The sequence below is a fragment of the Callospermophilus lateralis genome, chromosome 4 (genome assembly GCF_048772815.1).
Source record: "Callospermophilus lateralis isolate mCalLat2 chromosome 4, mCalLat2.hap1, whole genome shotgun sequence".
Classification (NCBI taxonomy): domain Eukaryota; kingdom Metazoa; phylum Chordata; class Mammalia; order Rodentia; family Sciuridae; genus Callospermophilus; species Callospermophilus lateralis.
In genome coordinates this window covers 35,593,489-35,610,528 of record NC_135308.1, presented here as the reverse complement: position 1 = coordinate 35,610,528, position 17,040 = coordinate 35,593,489, and the positions used below count along the sequence as shown (strand labels likewise).

Below are 17,040 nucleotides of genomic sequence, written 5' to 3'. Positions count from 1 at the left end.
ATATGAGTTCTTTGGGTTTAGCAATCTCATATTACTTCTCACCCCTGGATATATTTTAAATGTTCTTTTCAACATCCCTTTGAAGGATAATTCTTATGTTGTAAGTAGCCAACTTTGGGTTTTCCTGAAATGTCAAATATTTTCATTTGAAAAAAAGGATCAAAGAGATTAATTAGAAGAGTCTCAAAGATAAAATCTAGATTTTATCTTTCAGAACTTGTTTCTTATTTTATGGATTTAAACTGAACTTGTACCTTTTTGTTTGTTTTCACTAGTTCTAAAGATTAGGGACAAGACATTTTATTATCACTCCCTAATAGATGATGAAGTCCAAGAAAATTGATTGATTAAATCAAACAAAATATGTACTCTGAATCTCCCCTAAAGCCCTGCTGTAGTTCATAAGATTTGATGATTATCAGGTTCCTAAACTCCTTGAAGGAACTTCACTCCTGTCTCTCTATCTTAATTGCCTCCAAGGTTCAGCTCACATCTTACCTCCCTAATGCCTCATTTAAAACACTAATTTGGCTCTTTTTATGCATTATAAGTCATAGGTTTCACATTAATTCTGTGTCTAGAAAAAAAGGCACTCAATAAATATGTAGACTGCCCCACATGTTTCAATCTCTCTGAGATATGCATCTTAAATATAAAGCACTGTGATTCATTTTTTTATATTTTATTGCTTCAAATGCTTCAAACTATGGGAAATCTTTGGTAAAAATAAAGACAATAAAATTTTCACAATAACTTTACACAAAGCATTGCACAACAATGTTCTTCAGTACACATGAAATAACATAGGAATGTTCAGAATCCTCAGTGAGGAAATTAACTGTACAATATTCATAGTTCATTTTAAAACAAAATTGTTTTCATAAATATTTAAAATATTTCCTAGCTTCTTATCACATATTAACATTTGTATTTCAATCAGTATTGTTGAACTTTTGAAAGTATTTTTATTACTTAAAAATTAATAAACAGGTTTTCTTTTTTCCCTGTTGCCTACCACAGCATCAAGACCCCTCCCCCCAATTCTGCTTACTTCACATAAAACTAGAGGGAGGTAACGAAAATAAAAATCAATATGTTCTCAGTCAGACCCTCTGTGGAAAAGAGGAAAATGTTTCATGTCTATTATTACAGACATTTCTCTGGTGGTTTATTTGTGCAGTCTCAAACTCGACCAGCTTTAAGTTGATCTAAATGAGTTTTCAGCTCAGGACACAGTTCAATTAGCAGCAACTCCATCAACACCTGTACCGAGAAAGAAGGGGAAAAAGTAGAAAGGTATGTTTTTACTCCAAGGGTTTCCTCAAAATAATCATCTATGTCTTAAGAGAAAAGTCTAAGTTTAATTCTGAGATTATTCTCAGTAAACAAATGACTCTCAAACAAAAGGAATTAATATTATATAAACTTGATTATTTTATGACTTATTAACCATGTAAAATAAATCAACAATATTTAATGTTGGTAATAGTGACTGGTCAAAATTTGATGGACTGAAGTTAAAAAAACAGAGGAGTTGGGAAGGAGAGCAAGGGAGGAAGATTACCTCAGATAGGGAATAGGGGTGGGAGGGAAAGGGAGGGACAAGGGGAATAGCATGGATGTTGGAAGGAGACCCTCATCATTATACAAAATACATGTAAGAAGATGTGAATTGGGTGTCAACATACTTTAGATACAATCAGAGATATGATAAATTGTGGTATAAAGGTGTATTAAGAATTGAGATCTCATGTATAATGGCATAATTTTGCGTGAACATACTTTATATACAGACTTGTGAAAAATGGTGTTGTGACTGGATAATTATGTTTGTAATGCATTCCACTACTGTCATGTATGTAAGAAATAAAAAAAAAAGTTAAAAAAAAGAAAAAGAAAACAGAGGAAGCAGAAATATTGCATCAAAAGTAGGAGAGACAGCTAGAATATAAGGCTGAGAATGCTGTATGTACTGGGGAGCACTTTTATTCTTTTTCACCAAATGAAGAGATAGAAACAAAAATGAAGCAGAAAATATGGGTTGAGAGTTAGAAGGAAGGAGAAATAGAATGTAATGGATTAAAATCTACTCCAATATGTGAACAGAAATATAAAATCCCAGACGTGCTTAGTTTCTCTGGCAGGCTTTAATTTACTCACATATAACAGATGCTTATTGGCTCTTGTTTCTTGCAGTGCCTTGAATATTTTTATTATACCATGGCGGGCATTTTGTTGTCCAACAAGGCTCTGGAGTGTATCTGAAAAATTAAGTATTTTTTTAAAAAAGTTTTTGCAGTGCTGGGGATTGAACCCAGGGTTTTGTGTATGCTAGGTAACTACTCTACCATTAAGCTACATGGCCAGCCCTGAAAAACTAAGTTTTGATTCTGTGTTGCTATTGATAATGTGCACAATGAATATATCACATGATACATACATAGTAAACAAAGGCACTGAAGCATTAGGAATGGTCAGTTCTCAAATATTTTTTTAAAAGTTTATTTAGAATTTTCAATATAAGGCATTTATAAAAAAAAAACTACAGTTTAAACAATTAAAATCAATATATTTTTAATACTACTAAAATTTTACAGTACACTTTAGCCTGACCTCTGCTAAAGCACAAAATTTACTATTTGCTCTAAAACTTAAGATTCTCAGTATGAATTAACAAATGACAATAAATGGCTTTTAAAAGTACAATAATGTTTAATTGTAAATAATGTTTCCTGAGGGATATAAATAAAAAATATCTTTTGTTGTTTTTTAAATTTTTTTAGTCATCAATGGATCTTTATGTTTTTACTTATTTATATGTAGTGCTGAGGATCCAACCCAGTCCCTCACACATGTGAGGCAAGCACTCCGCCACTGAACTACAGCCCTAGCCTCATGAAGAAGATCTTAACAGGGCTCACATTCCCTTTTTATCTCTAAGCTCTCAGGTTGAGATCCCAGGCCTCACCTGGAATGTTTTCAAGTAGCTTTTGCTGTGCTTTCTGTTTTGTTTCCTGACTTTGTGCTTTGCTTCTGATTGTGGTTGGTGGTGCCAATTTCCCATTTGGCCAAAAAGCATCCCGGAAAACATTGATGTAGTAAACCAACATCTGCTCACTGAAAATCCAGTTCACTGTGTCCCGGATTTGTCTTTTAAGAGAAAGAAGAATGTTTGCATGAAGTTTTTAAAAATTTTCCACTCAAGTCTCAAAAGACATTCATTAATGGATAGGTTAAGATACAGTCTGATCTAAATGTCTGATGAATGAACTAGGAATTCCATCTTTAAATCCTGGCCATGAATGTTATTTTTAATTTGCATTATCACTCATTCCCGGAGTCAACATTTTTGTTGGTGCCCATTTGTCTTATCTTCTTATCTGTATAGATAATAAATGAAAAATTTGTTTTTTTGAAGCTTATGACTAACTGTGCATAACACTATGCACTAATTTCTCCATGAAGCATTATAAACTGAAAATATGAGTTCCCTTTTAAGATGGTTAAAAGTGGACTGCAAAACCTCCTTGTGCCCCTGAAGTCCTGGAAGAGAACAAGCTTGTTCACTAGTTGTCTCTAAGGGTTACTAGGGCAGATAACACCAGGCAGGATGCTCCAACCCAGAGGAAGCATCTCACATGCTCAGAGCAAGGGAAAAGATTATCTCTTTCAAAGATATAATACCATCTAGCAAACTGCAAATTTCCGTAGGAATGAAAATTGGGCAGATGTTTGGCTTGCAGTTATACATAAATGGTTTTTATCTGGTTACACTGGTCTTCCACCCAGCCTTATTTCAGTAGTCAAATTTTAACTGGCTACAAGTCTTCTGCTGTCAGAGGCAAGTAAACAAAGTTCAGAGAGCCCAGAAATATAGTGATGTTGGGAGGAGAAAGCTTCTATTGAGATGGGAAAAAGTATCATCTTAGACTATTAGTGCCAGAAAAACCTAACTTCAAATTTGATTCATGAACAATAATAAATCATAAAGCTCTTAAGGAATCTGACTTTCTAACCAGACTTTTAAGTGAATAACATGAGGGTTTCAGAAATGCTATTGAAATACATGTTTCAAGCCTAGCAGTTCTTTCCACATGGTAGTCAATTACTATTGAATGAAGGTCTAGACTCTACTGTGAGTCAAACTGCAATGAATTCTATTTGAAACTGTACATCTATATTGCTTAGAACTGTGCAATTTAAATCTAGACCAAGTGAAACAATTTTGTTAATTAATTTAGTGGTACTCCTGCCTTCAGAAAGAATCTGCTGACTTTCCTGCTTACCTCCTAAAACAATCTCTATCACGCCAGCATTGCGTTTTCTGTAGTTTTCTTTTGGGTTAATCACTGGCACTCCATGAAGAAATGAAGTAAAAACTTCAATTTACAACTTAAAATTCAGTGACCCTTACTAAAGGACATCACCTATGCATTTTTGTCAATTTAGGTCTGATTTTTCTATGAGCCAAGACCTGGAAGAAACTTTGTAAGCTTCTAGTATATGAGACCACGATTGGTACACGACAAGAGGCCTAGCCTGCATTGCTGCATAATTTTATTATGTATTATCATCTGCTAAAGGCAAAAATAGCAAAGTGTCAGGTGCTTCATAAGTCTCTATCTGATAAAAGATCACTGAAATTTTTCTACAAGTCTCTCCTCTATCTTGTTGAAAATAATTGCCAAATGTATTCACCACTCACAAATTACAGTTGCTCATTTTATAATTAAGAGCCAATATCATAAAAAGGAACAAGGAAAAGTATGGATGAATTTGTTGAAACTGACTTAGAAAAATAAATTAGAAAATCTCAAGTACTGAGTAAAATCAGGTCATTCTGGAAATTTCTTTATTTGACGCTTGTCAACACCAGAGTTAAGAGGTTTGCTTTAGACTAAAACGGCAAGTAAAAGGGGCCATTTTTCTGATTAAAACAAAAGCCTATGATTCTAGGTCACCTAAACAAGGCCTGAATGCAACTTAAACTACTTTTTTTTTTAATCTTAGAAATAAAAGAAGTAAACTTTTGTTTATGACCACAAGGAAAACATATTCTATTTGAAAATCTGTATAAAAGAGCAACAAATTTTCTTTGTTTCCTATAAAAATTTATAACTCTGTATGGTAAAGCTATTATGTTAACCTCACATAAATATTTAATAATAAATTAATCTTTCATATGGGAAAACCTGACAATTTCATATTAAAATGTATTTTACCATACAAAAAAAGTGACTTTTTATTTCACATGTCTATTCTGCAGGAAGTCATAATGCTTATCTCCTGAAGAGTTTTGGATATGGAATTACTATTTAAAAGATTTTTATAATAGAAGTTCCAAATTTCAGGCCCAGAGGCTCTTGAGACATAGCTGAGTGAGCAGGCACAGGCCAGGAGGCCAAGTTGGGTTTGCTGACCAGTCTGGTAATCTCATATAACTCACATGATTTCTTAGATTCTGTTTCCTCACTGATAAAATGAGGAGTTAGACTAACTTTAGAGACCCCCTTCAGAACTGAACCTACCTAATAATTTCAATTTGACTTCTAGTGACTGCATGATTTTGCAGTTATGAAAAATTTCAATAATTTCCTAGAAACTAATATTATTGATAATGAGTTTTTAGTAACAGACCCAGGGTTTTCATAAATAAGTGGCCAAAATGTGGATCATTTTTTTGAAGTTTAGAAAGATGTAAACATATATATAAGTATGTATACATACATATGTATGTGGACAATGTAACTTAGTTTAGAATTTACATATGGCCTAGATAGACCCATATACCCCCACCATGGATAATAGATGTTAACAAGAAGCACTGACATATTAATGCTATCTTAACTCTAAAAAAGTTAATACACAGTTTTATTTCCCTCTAAGAAAATACTTGCCATATAATGCGCATCCTACTTTCATTATGGCTTAATGTCTAAACCTTGGACGAATTCAATTACTATTGTATGACAGTAACTAGTCATCCTGATCAAAAATGAGCTCTGTAGAACCCAATCCTCTGACCACTTCAATCAGAATACTAACTCAAGCTTTTATCATTAAATTCACCATGCTTTCTGCAAGAGAAATTCAGATATTTTCTTCCCTATCCAATTTCAGAATCATATCAGAAACATAAAGTAAGAGAAAAATACTTATAGTTAAATCATCAGGTGGGTACTATACTATACGGTACTTGAACTATTCAGTAGGGCATAGATTCAAGTGTTAATTTTGTAACACTTACTTGTTGATGGTTCTTCCAAAAGTGACCTGAACGAGAGCAATTAATGTTCTTCTCACCCATTTAAACACTAAAATATAAATCAAAGGAAAACTCATCATAGGATATCACAATTAAGACATTTTCATAGCTGTACAAAGCATAAAAATCTTACCACTTAATTCAACTGTAGACCTGATACCTATGCTTTCTGCAGAATTTGGATCTAGCTTAACAAACTTCTGCTCAAGAAAACTCTAAGCTTTCATTTTTTACTAAGCACCTAATGAGAAGAAACCTAAGAGTTTTTGTAACTCTCGATGGCTTCAGAAGAGCTAGGTTACTAGCTTTACTTTACTTCCTGTGTTTATGAATACTGGCAACAATGCCTGTTCCTTAGCAGACAGTGTGATTTCTACTGCAGATTTCTGACTGGATAGCTGAACAAAATTTGCTAATACATGGCTCTGAATGAGAAACATCTGTAGTAAAATGTTGACAAATATTGTGAACTATTAATGAAGTGACAGTTTTAACTGCTCACATTTGAGTAGTAGTGTGTATATTGTGTATTTTATATATTTTACGTGTTTGGGGGAAGAATCGTGAACTATAAAGAGTGAGGACCCTGAATGGGATGGGGATTCTGCAATCTCCTGTGCTGCCTCTGAGAACAGCTGAGTATATATCCCCTTTTCTGAACCTTCTGAACCTCATTTTTTTCCATCTAAAGAAGGAAAGAATTAGTGTTCACTTTTTTACTTGCTCTGAGGTGTTTTTTTTTTTTTTTTTTTTTGTATGTGAAGGGCCTAAACTTTTTTTTATTAACATAGAGATATATTTTAGGTGAAGAAAAATGTTATGAGAATATATTACACCCACCAATTGGAATATAAACTACATTTTTCATTTGTATGTTTACCTCCAGCTACTGTGATGTTTGGCTACTGACACATGAGGAAATGAAAAATTCAGACTTGGCTATAATGGCGCCACAAGTACAGGCCTCCTGTACCCAGCAAGAAAACCTAAAGGACTAAATCACACATGCCTTTGCACAAGGGCAGCCACACGAGTAAATACAGACCTGCCTCTAGACTAAAATATTCTGAAGTCCTTTCAAATTTTTTTTGAATGGCTCTAAATGTTCAGTTAAAATAGTATTAATCCTCTAGGAAAAAGTCAAGTATGAGAGTCAGAACCAGGTCTCAGAAATGCCTTAAACTTCTTCATGGAATTTGCTGGAAGGCTACCAAGCATGTAGACTTGTTCAAGTTAGGGTGGCATTCAGGCTGGGATGAGCATTTCTGTCAGAGATGATAACTTCAGGCTGCCTTTCTAGGGCAGAAAAGAGGTAGCTCTACCCAGAGGGTGTGAGCACAGTGCAGCTCTAGAAGGAATGCCTGACTGCAGAGTGGCTATAGAAAAGGCTGTATTACTGGCTCCTTTTTGAATACTGAACAAGAGCAGAAACCAAAACTGGTTTTGCTAAATATTCTCTCTCATCACTGATATTCTCTTTGTCTACTATTATTTCTTATCCTTCTCCAGTCCCCAACCACCCCCATAACAAAACAGTCCATGTCTCCTTTCAAGGTTTCATTTGTTCAAAGCTACAGAGGCAGCTGCAGCAGCACAAGGATTTTGCTGATGGCAAATATATCACATCTCATTATAAAGGATGTTCTATTTATTCCCCTATGAAATGTCACTAGCAAAACCAAATGCATTTCTGAGCAGGCATTTGATGGAGAATGTGCAGGATACAAAGAGCATTTTGAGCCCTACTAATCTCTCTGCACCTATCAAAAAGAACACACCCCCAGTGGGAAACTGGGAGGATTCATGACTTCATATGCAGATAGACTTTGGATTGAGCATTATTTTTTTTTCTATACTGAATCAAGTTAAACATCAGTGTACATCTCTTTTTCTATAGATACATTATGATAAACATCAATGTAACCTTAAAAGTATCTAAAATATGGAAAGACTATAGACAGTTTATTTGAAGGAATTTTTAATGCCCAAATGATATTCTATCTCATGGATATTTCTCTTTTTAAAAAATATATTTTTAATTGAAGATACACAATACCTTTATTTTATTTATTTATTTTTAAGTGATGCTGAGGATTGAACCCAGTGCCTCTCATGTGCTGAACAAGCACTATACCACCAAGCCACAACCCCTGCCCTGGATATTTCTTAAGTAACTACCTTGTCCATCCCCCACCTCTAAAGTTATCTTAGTTCTAATTTTTGTTAATTAAATTATGCTAAAATGAACCTCTTTACATATAAATCTCTGCCTTTAATGTAGAAATAAATTTCATCTATTGCTTAATGTAAATTACATTTTTGGATTCCTGTTAGTGTAAATTCACTGAAGGCAGAATCTCTACATTTTTGTTTCTCTATATGCACTCAAAGGTAGAGTGATTAAAATTATATATCTTCTTAGCTTAGACTTAGGAGAAGAAAAAGTCCAGTGATCAAAGATAATTCTGGCACTTAAAATTTTCTTGCCTATTTACTCATTAATGCATGCATCTGGACATTTTTACTGATTATCTATTATGGATAAGACATTGTAGATGCTGAGGATTAAAAGACACATGATGTATTCAAATTTATAACAGAGCTTTTTCATTTGCTAAGAATTTTTTAAGTGACATGTTTAGGAACAAATGTAGGACCAACTTTGCCCCCAGGGAAAAGATGCTAATCTGAGTATATAGAGTCATTGTGTCTTCTAAGTATATCTCCTTCAGAATCACTAGGGTGGGATTTCTCAGCCTCAGCATTAGTCATTATGGACAGGCTAACTCTGCTGGGGGTGCTGTCCTGTGCAATGTAGGATATCAGGAACATCCCTGGCCTGTACACACCAGACGCCAGCAGTACTCCCCACCCTAAGTTGTGACAACCAAAAATGTCTCCAGACATCACCAAATGTCTCCACTCCCTACATTGAGAATTACTGCTCTAAAGGAAGAAAGGAGGCCAAAAAATAGGTCCAAAAAATATGTCCCTGGCCACATGCTATACTAGCATCAAAACTGCACCTTTAGCCAAGATTATTTATTATTTTTCTATGCAAAATAGTTTTTGTATAATAATTTTTAGTAATATGGCAATAAATACATGAATATAAATACATATCTAACGTACTTCAGAAATAAGGAGACATTAAATTAGTCCCACTTAATCAGTAAATAATACTAAATAATAACAAAGAGGCTTACTTCCTCGAAGTTCAAAAATCTCCCCAATTAACATGAAACATGGTTCAGCCAAGGCATCTTTCTTCCCATCCACATCATCACCATAATCTGACAGGTCACTGTCCTCCTCCGTCTCCTCCTAGGGGTACAGCAAAGCCACAGGAAGCAGGTCATTATCCAAGAAAATTACAGAGTTGTTGTTGTTCTTCAAATATAAATTCCAAACTATTTGCTTATGTTTTAGCTTCATAAAATCCCTCAACTTTTATACAAAAATCTATCTATTTTTCAATGTGGAGGACAAAATCTGTCTGACCTCAGGGAAAAGTAAGATTCCAAAGCCTAATTCAAAGTTCAAAATAAACTAATTAAAAAAACATTCAATGGTATTAATAATCAGTGAATTCATAGGCAATTTAGAGTTTTCTAAAAATAAAACCATTTTGAGTTTTAAAAGTAAAGTTTAACAAATAATTTTACATTCATTGCTTTTTTTAAAATACGTGAATTTTAAAGTAATGCAGTTATTTTTTAAAGCTCTGCTTCAAGCTTTTATTCTGTACTTCAGCTATTCTCATTTTCTGATCTGCATGTCAGCAAGTTTCAGCTCAAAATTTCTTATGTCAGGCACCAGGCTAGTGAAAATGAATGCAATGTGAATCCAGACTTTTCTTGGCCAACAGCCACCTGGAGAGACGGACACGTACACAGGCAGCTATTTTCACCAGACTGGATGAAGTATTATTACAGACATTCAAACATCAGCCAGTGTGAGGACAGCCGAGGAAGTCATTCTCATGTCTGCACGGAGGAAAAAGCCCAAGTCGTGGAACCAAGCAGCCGACAGGACTTTGGACCACATCAGGAGAGCAGAGGAAAAGACTGAGGAGAATTTCTGGAAGAAGGAGGAGTTCTCTAAAAACAGCTTGGCAGAATTCCAGCAACATCGAATGCTTCAAAGATGTGGGAGGAAGGTGAACAGTACAGGAAGCTACTGACCCCTTCAGATAGTACCTTCAGAGCGCTTAAGCCATTCTAAGAGGTTCTGGCATAAAAGGGAGGTAATGGAGGTAAACTAGCCAAGTCTAGACAGATGAAGGAAAGAGGTAGGACAGTAGCTGGGGAGGGAGGCAGGTCCATAGACCTGAACAGAGGTGTGGGTATGTTCTATGGGACACATAGGGATCTCCTGGTTCACAAGATGGTAAAGCCATGTGCACATTTTCATGGCCAGTTCCTCTATGCAAACCCATTAAGCCAATCCTGGTGAAGAGGCATGGCATTTGCCAATGAACTAAGAAGCAGCAAAATTTCAGAGATGGGAAGGAGACCCTCAGGGGTATACAAAATTACATACAAGAGGAAGTGAGGGGAAAGGGGGAAAAATATAAGGGGGAGAAATGAATTACAGTAGAGGGGGTAGAGAGAGAAGAGGGGAGGGGAGGGGGAGGGGAGATAGTAGAGGATAGGAAAGGCAGCAGAATACAACAGACACTAGTATGGCAATATGTAAATCAATGGATGTGCAACTGATGTGATTCTGCAATCTGTATACGGGGTAAAAATGGGAGTTCATATCCCACTTGAATCAAAGTGTGAAATATGATATATCAAGAACTATGTAATGTTTTGAACAACCAACAATAAAAATTAATTAAAAATAAAAAAAATAAAAATTAAAAAAAAAATTTCAGAGATGGTTTTATGCAATTTGCTACAGAGTCAAACAAGGGGCCTCAATGACCTACACATGAATCGAGAGCCTGACATCTAGAATATGAGACTGAACATGTCTACAGTTTCTTTCTATTCATTCCATTACTCATACATATTGCTGACATATTCATCTTGCTTCAAAATATTCCATAGCTCTCTATTTCCTGGAGATAGTTTAAACTCCTTAGCCTGACATGAACCCTGCCTTATCTTCCATTAGAGCACCACAGAAACCCTCCAGTCTAGTCCAATGACCTACTGACCATCCCACAAACACATTCTTCCTCTGAACCTTCAGTAATGGTCCAGCTACTCCATAATGATGGTCTTCAATCTGCTTCCCCATCCCCAGGGATTGTCTCCTATGGAACTTCTCATCCACAGTTCACTTATTCACCTTGTTTAGTAATCATTTTATTTATGCATCTTAACTTATCCAGGTGATTAATAGAGGAAGACAAGCAGATGACCCAAAATATAACAGAGATAATAACTGAAGATGGACGCATTTGTTCTTCCTTAGTAATATGCATTTGCTAAGATTCTGTTACTTCAAACAGCCTTCAAAAAAATATCTACTTAAACATGCTACAAAAGTGGTAGCCTTTGGAGCACTCACCTCCTGATGGGAGAAGAAGTCACGGGGAAGTTTTTCCAAAAATGAGGATAATGAAAAAGAGTTTTTTTTCCCCTGCACATCAATGACCTTGAGGTAGTCAGGAGAAGGGCTCAAAAAGGCATAAAGTGCTTCGCTCTGACACAGTCTTTCATCTGAAAGTAGCTTCTGCAGAAGAAAGAGGATTAATTACTCTAGATAAGAAATGATCTGTGCTGCTGGGAGCTACTACACGTAAGGCAAACACATACTCTGCAGAAGACTGGCATGGATATGTGCAGTAGCAACTCAGACATAGGAAAGGAAATTAAAAGTGAGGGACACTTAGGTTAAAATTGATTGTGTCATGAATTTACTTTCATCATAATTCTGAACTTAACCCCTTCTCTCCACAATGAACTATATATAAGATCAATTCTCAGTGATCTTAATAGCAAATAATCCTCTCCAGGGTGAATTCCCTAATCAATGCCTGTAGGAAATACTGTGCAGATGATGGAACTCACTCAACTCTGTACCACTTTGAGCAACAAAAAATTTCTACTTTACAAACAACTCATAGATCTCAGGGGCCACTGCCTTTGAAAAATAACATTCACTCATCTGTGTTTGGGTAACTTAAATGTTTGCAAATTATTCATGAATACCATTACACAACCTTTCATGGCTATGTTCAGACTTTGTACGTCTGCTGAAAAAGGAACTTCTGAATTCCATGGTGGCCCTGCCTGCCAGCAACAGTTTCATTTCACTGTGATCCACCACCTTTGAAACAATGCTTGTTTACATAATTACATAACTGTTTTTATTGGACCTTAAGCTGGAAATTATCTAGAGTTCTGAATGTACTTATCTGACCTAGGGGAGATGAGGGCAGAACAGAAATTGAGTATGTTTATGTACAAATACGATAAGACAGTAAGATCATCAATGTAATGACAAAAATGTGTCTATCATTCAAAGTATAGAATTTAAGAGTGAATAAGCCAATGAAACTATTACCATTTATGATGGTCACTACCAGAGGAGATGGAACACTGTGGAGCAAAATATGCTTCTGATAACAGCAACTGGGACAGTGATGAGGTTTTTTTAGTCTCAGAGGGATTAGTCCATGAGGCTTACAATCTGTTCAGATGGCAAATGACCTGACACATCCTATAAATCCACCTAGAATAACCACTTCTGAGAGGGCTGAATATTATGAAACTGGGGCCAAGGGAAAAACACCCCATCACCACCAAAAAATAAATGAATAATTAAAATTGCAATGAACCACCAGCTAAGAAATAAAAGACAGAAAATAAGTGTTAATGAGGATGTGAAGCAATGAGAACCCTTACATGTTACTGGTGAGTCTACACTCACATTGAAAAATTACAATCCTTAGGTATTAACATATATTCTCCAAACAACATGCACTAGAAAAAGCCACCCTGTAAAAGCCTCAAATTCTAAACACCCATCAACAATAGAACAGATAGAGTGTAGTGTGTTCACACAAAGAAAAATCTATGCAGTAATGAAAATGATCTACAACTAAAACAACACTTGCATGAATCTCATGAATATAATGTTGAATGAGAAAGACACAAAGGAATGTGCACTGTATATTTTCACTTATATCAAGTTCAAAAGTAATGATAACTATTGCTTAAAGTCAGGACAGTAGTAAGTTTCCTTTGGTGAGGATAAGCAATGCAAAAAAAGCTGGCAGCTCCTGACAGTAAGTTTGGCACAGCTGGTGAGAACAAAAATCAAACTAGCAAGCTTTCAGGACAATGATTACTTAACTCCAAATAACTCATTTTCCTTTTCATATCTAAAACTTTTCACTTGCTTACCTGTAAAAACTTATTTAATTGATTCTTTGACTTTTCCATAAATTTGTGATCTATAGATTTGAAAGGCAGCTTGCTAAGAGAAGGCAACTGGACTTTTTTAATAGAAGGGACACACTGTAGGAGAAAAATTAAATGTTAGTGTTTTAAAATTATATCTTAACCTTTTAAAGGATTTAGACTTATAATTAGAACAAAACAAATATCTTCCTCCTGTACTTGTGCCTCTGAGATTTAAGACCTTGAAAATCTATCCACTGTAACTGGACTTAAAGTATCTGGACGAATAGTGCATTTGATGGAAAAAGTTAAAGCTCATCCCCAGAGCTAGAAATACCTAGAAGACATGAAATCATGAAGCTAGGCTGATAATATGGAGTTGTAATAACATGCACAGTAGCACATTATGCTTGGTATGAAAACCTGGTTCACAAAAATTTTCCTACTAGAGCAGTATTTCTAACATGTTTGTAAACAAAGTGACCCAAGTTTAAAAAAAAAGGGGGTGGGGGAAAAAGCAAACTTGGGTTGTAGTTTTATTATGCCCTGCATAATAAATGTCAAACTGTAGAAAGTAAATACATTAATCATAATAAGATATAATTAATAACAATAGATTGCCTGTTATGGATTAAGTCATACATTCTATCAGACACTGTGCTAGAAATGTGGAATGTTATTTCATCCTTATAACAGTTCTATGAAATTTTAGGGAAATGAAACAGGCAGTGAGAGCTGGAAGGGAAGATTAAAATCACTAGGTACTTCCTATCACAGCTGCCAACAGGAAAAATTCTCACAACAGGAAATCTTGCAAGGTAAGAAATGGCAAGATTAAGAGAAGAGCCCAGACATCAGTCCACAAATGAGGAAAGATGATGAGACAAAAGGATACACACAGCATTTTCAAAATTTGTTTCTTGTAATGCTTTAGTGTAATTATTTTTTGTTTCCTAAATACATTTAATTTTATGAGTACATTTTATTTCAAAATTGCCGCTAAATGCCTTTCCTCCTTCCATTTTTATCAGCAACTAGCTTGATACTAAACTTTGGTTTCACAAAGGTTTGCCACAGGGCAAACAATGCAATTTTCTGTAGTATCAATTTTACTCAACAATTTTGGGAAGAATTTATTCTTACATTCAGATAAATATTTTGCTTTCTATATTGCTGGAGTGACCACAGTCAATTTGAGAAATGCTGTAATACGTATGGCATTTAGTTTGGGATATCATCCTTTAAAAAGCAGTTGAAGAAGTTTAATATTCAGAAGCTAGTGATTAAGAGAGTTTAAAAAAAAAAAAACCTTAGGAGACAAGGTTAAAGGAAACAGACATATTTCATTTGCAAAAGAGGAGTCTAAGAGGTGACCACAAGAGTTTTTCCAGTTGGAGTTAATTTTGTGCAAGACAAAAATAGACTTGAATTAAAGTAGAAATGACTGAAGAGCTTTTCATTGCTGGGGAAACAGCAATTCCTACCTCTAGTAGGAAGAGAGTTAGAGAAGATTCAAGGCCTGAGGAAAAGTAGGAGAATAATAAACTAAAAGCAAGATGATCTCAATTCTAATCCAATTTGCTCATTATGAACATGTCTAATGACAGACAAGTCAGTTAATTCTGGAATCAGATATAAAATTATCAAATATAAAAATTGACCTAGATTAGTGGCATGCAAACATTTTTGACTAAAACCCACAGTAGGAAATGCATACTACATTGCAACCATAAGGGGCTGGTGTTGTGGCTCAGTGGTAGACCACTTGCCTAAGCATATGTGAGGCACTGGATCCAATTCTCAGCATCACATATAAATAAATAAAATAAAGGCCCATTGGCAACTAAAAGATATTAAAAAAAAAAAAAAACCACAAACTAGAATTGCTTTAAAAAAATACACTTGTCTTTGGGCTGGGGTTGTAGCTCAGTGGTAGAGCACTTGCCTTGCATGCATGAGGCCCTGGGTTGAATTCTCAGCACCACATAAAAATAAATAAATAAAAATAAAGATATTATGTCCACCTACAACTAAAAAATAAAAAATACACACATCCATATGTGAATCTTATATACACATATAAAACAAAAGTGAAACAGTGGTCATTACTGCGACTATTATTATTAATAAAACACAATAATACCTAATAAATGCCGCATGTTCTTCTAAATGCTCTGTATACATTTATTCCCTTAGTTCTCACAATAACCCTGTGAGGTAGGTGAACAGGAACTATTAATATTTCTATTTCACTGATGAGAAGAGTATAAAAAGATTGAGTGATGAACCCCAGGCTACACTTTTTAAGTCTCTTGGTGTAAAGCTAGGATTCAGAGTCGAGCAGTCTGGCTCTGGAGATTGTGCCTCTGTTAGTAAATGTGAGGGCAGCCAATATACTTTACTCTCCTGCTATTGCTGTAACTCATAATTGGTTTCACTACTCATTAAAGGGTCACAATTGGCAGCTTCAACACCACTGGCCCTATGTGATCCCTGGTCACTTGTAGCTCTGAGGCTCTATGGCAATTTACAATGAAAATCAGACAACTGTCTGTCTTGAAGGATCAGACTAGAGTTGGACCTATGAGTAATTTCCAAATGTCAAGCTGAAAATGTCACTGTGCCAGTATCAACAGCAAAGAGAAAGACTAATCAGTTTTCTTACGTGTGAAAACTAGAATGAGCTCTTGAATCTCTTTGTGCTCAATAATGCTAGAATCTTGCATTCATGAGTATTCATACCTCACTAAGTTTCCGGTGTAAATTCTGAAACTCACTGAGCCTTCTTGGGACAGTCCAGTTTTTAGTTTCAACTCCTCCAACTTCTTGTAGGCTTACTGTGACAAAGTAACAAGGCATTTGCTCACCATTCTCTTCTGTAACCTTGAAAAAAAAAGTCAAAATCAACAACCTAAAGCAAGGTGAGAGGATGTAGTAGGAAGGTTTTAAAATGTCCTCTGAGACCTCCCTCTCCCTAGTTTGCCCTGCATAATGCCTGGGTCTGTGAACATGATGGATTGTATTCTGACAATTAGGCTATACAATATGGCACAAATCTTCAGACAGAAGCTATCTGGGTGGTTCTAACCTAATCATATGAGCCCTTTTAAAAGCAGAGAGTTTTTTTTTCGGCAAATAACAGAAAAGGAAGTCAGAAAGTCTGGAAGTCCAAGAAGGAGGCCAGAAAGGAAATAGAGACCTCCGATCTTCAACCACAAGGAACTGAATTCTGCAAATAAACCTGAAAATCTCGGACACTTTTTTTTTTTACCCCCAGAGGCCCCAGATAAGGACTCAGTCTGGCCAATGCCTTGACTTCAGCCTTGTGATACTGAAAGGGTAAAGTTTTTAAACTACAAAGCCTAAGTTAAAATGTAAAGGATAAGATTAAGATTTGTTTCAAGTTCTATGAAGTTT

General features: G+C 35.3%; 1 protein-coding gene across 2 annotated transcripts in view; it reads right to left on the bottom strand.

Annotated features, from left to right (window-relative positions):
* Nucleotides 1-703: 703 nt before the first annotated feature.
* The window catches only part of Snx25 (sorting nexin 25), an 80,634-nt gene continuing 64,297 nt past the window's right edge, over nucleotides 704-17,040 (bottom strand). Inside the window, exons 11-18 of one of the 2 annotated variants that reach the window (XM_076852402.1) lie at nucleotides 16,366-16,506; nucleotides 13,627-13,740; nucleotides 11,786-11,950; nucleotides 9,472-9,589; nucleotides 6,248-6,314; nucleotides 2,969-3,150; nucleotides 2,161-2,261; nucleotides 704-1,263 (exon numbers count right to left, since the gene is read on the bottom strand). In XM_076852402.1, coding sequence (XP_076708517.1) covers nucleotides 1,183-1,263; nucleotides 2,161-2,261; nucleotides 2,969-3,150; nucleotides 6,248-6,314; nucleotides 9,472-9,589; nucleotides 11,786-11,950; nucleotides 13,627-13,740; nucleotides 16,366-16,506 — 969 coding nt within the window. In that variant the 3' untranslated portion in view covers nucleotides 704-1,182. The remainder of the gene's footprint in view (nucleotides 1,264-2,160; nucleotides 2,262-2,968; nucleotides 3,151-6,247; nucleotides 6,315-9,471; nucleotides 9,590-11,785; nucleotides 11,951-13,626; nucleotides 13,741-16,365; nucleotides 16,507-17,040) is intronic. The other variant, XM_076852403.1, reaches the window with a different exon arrangement.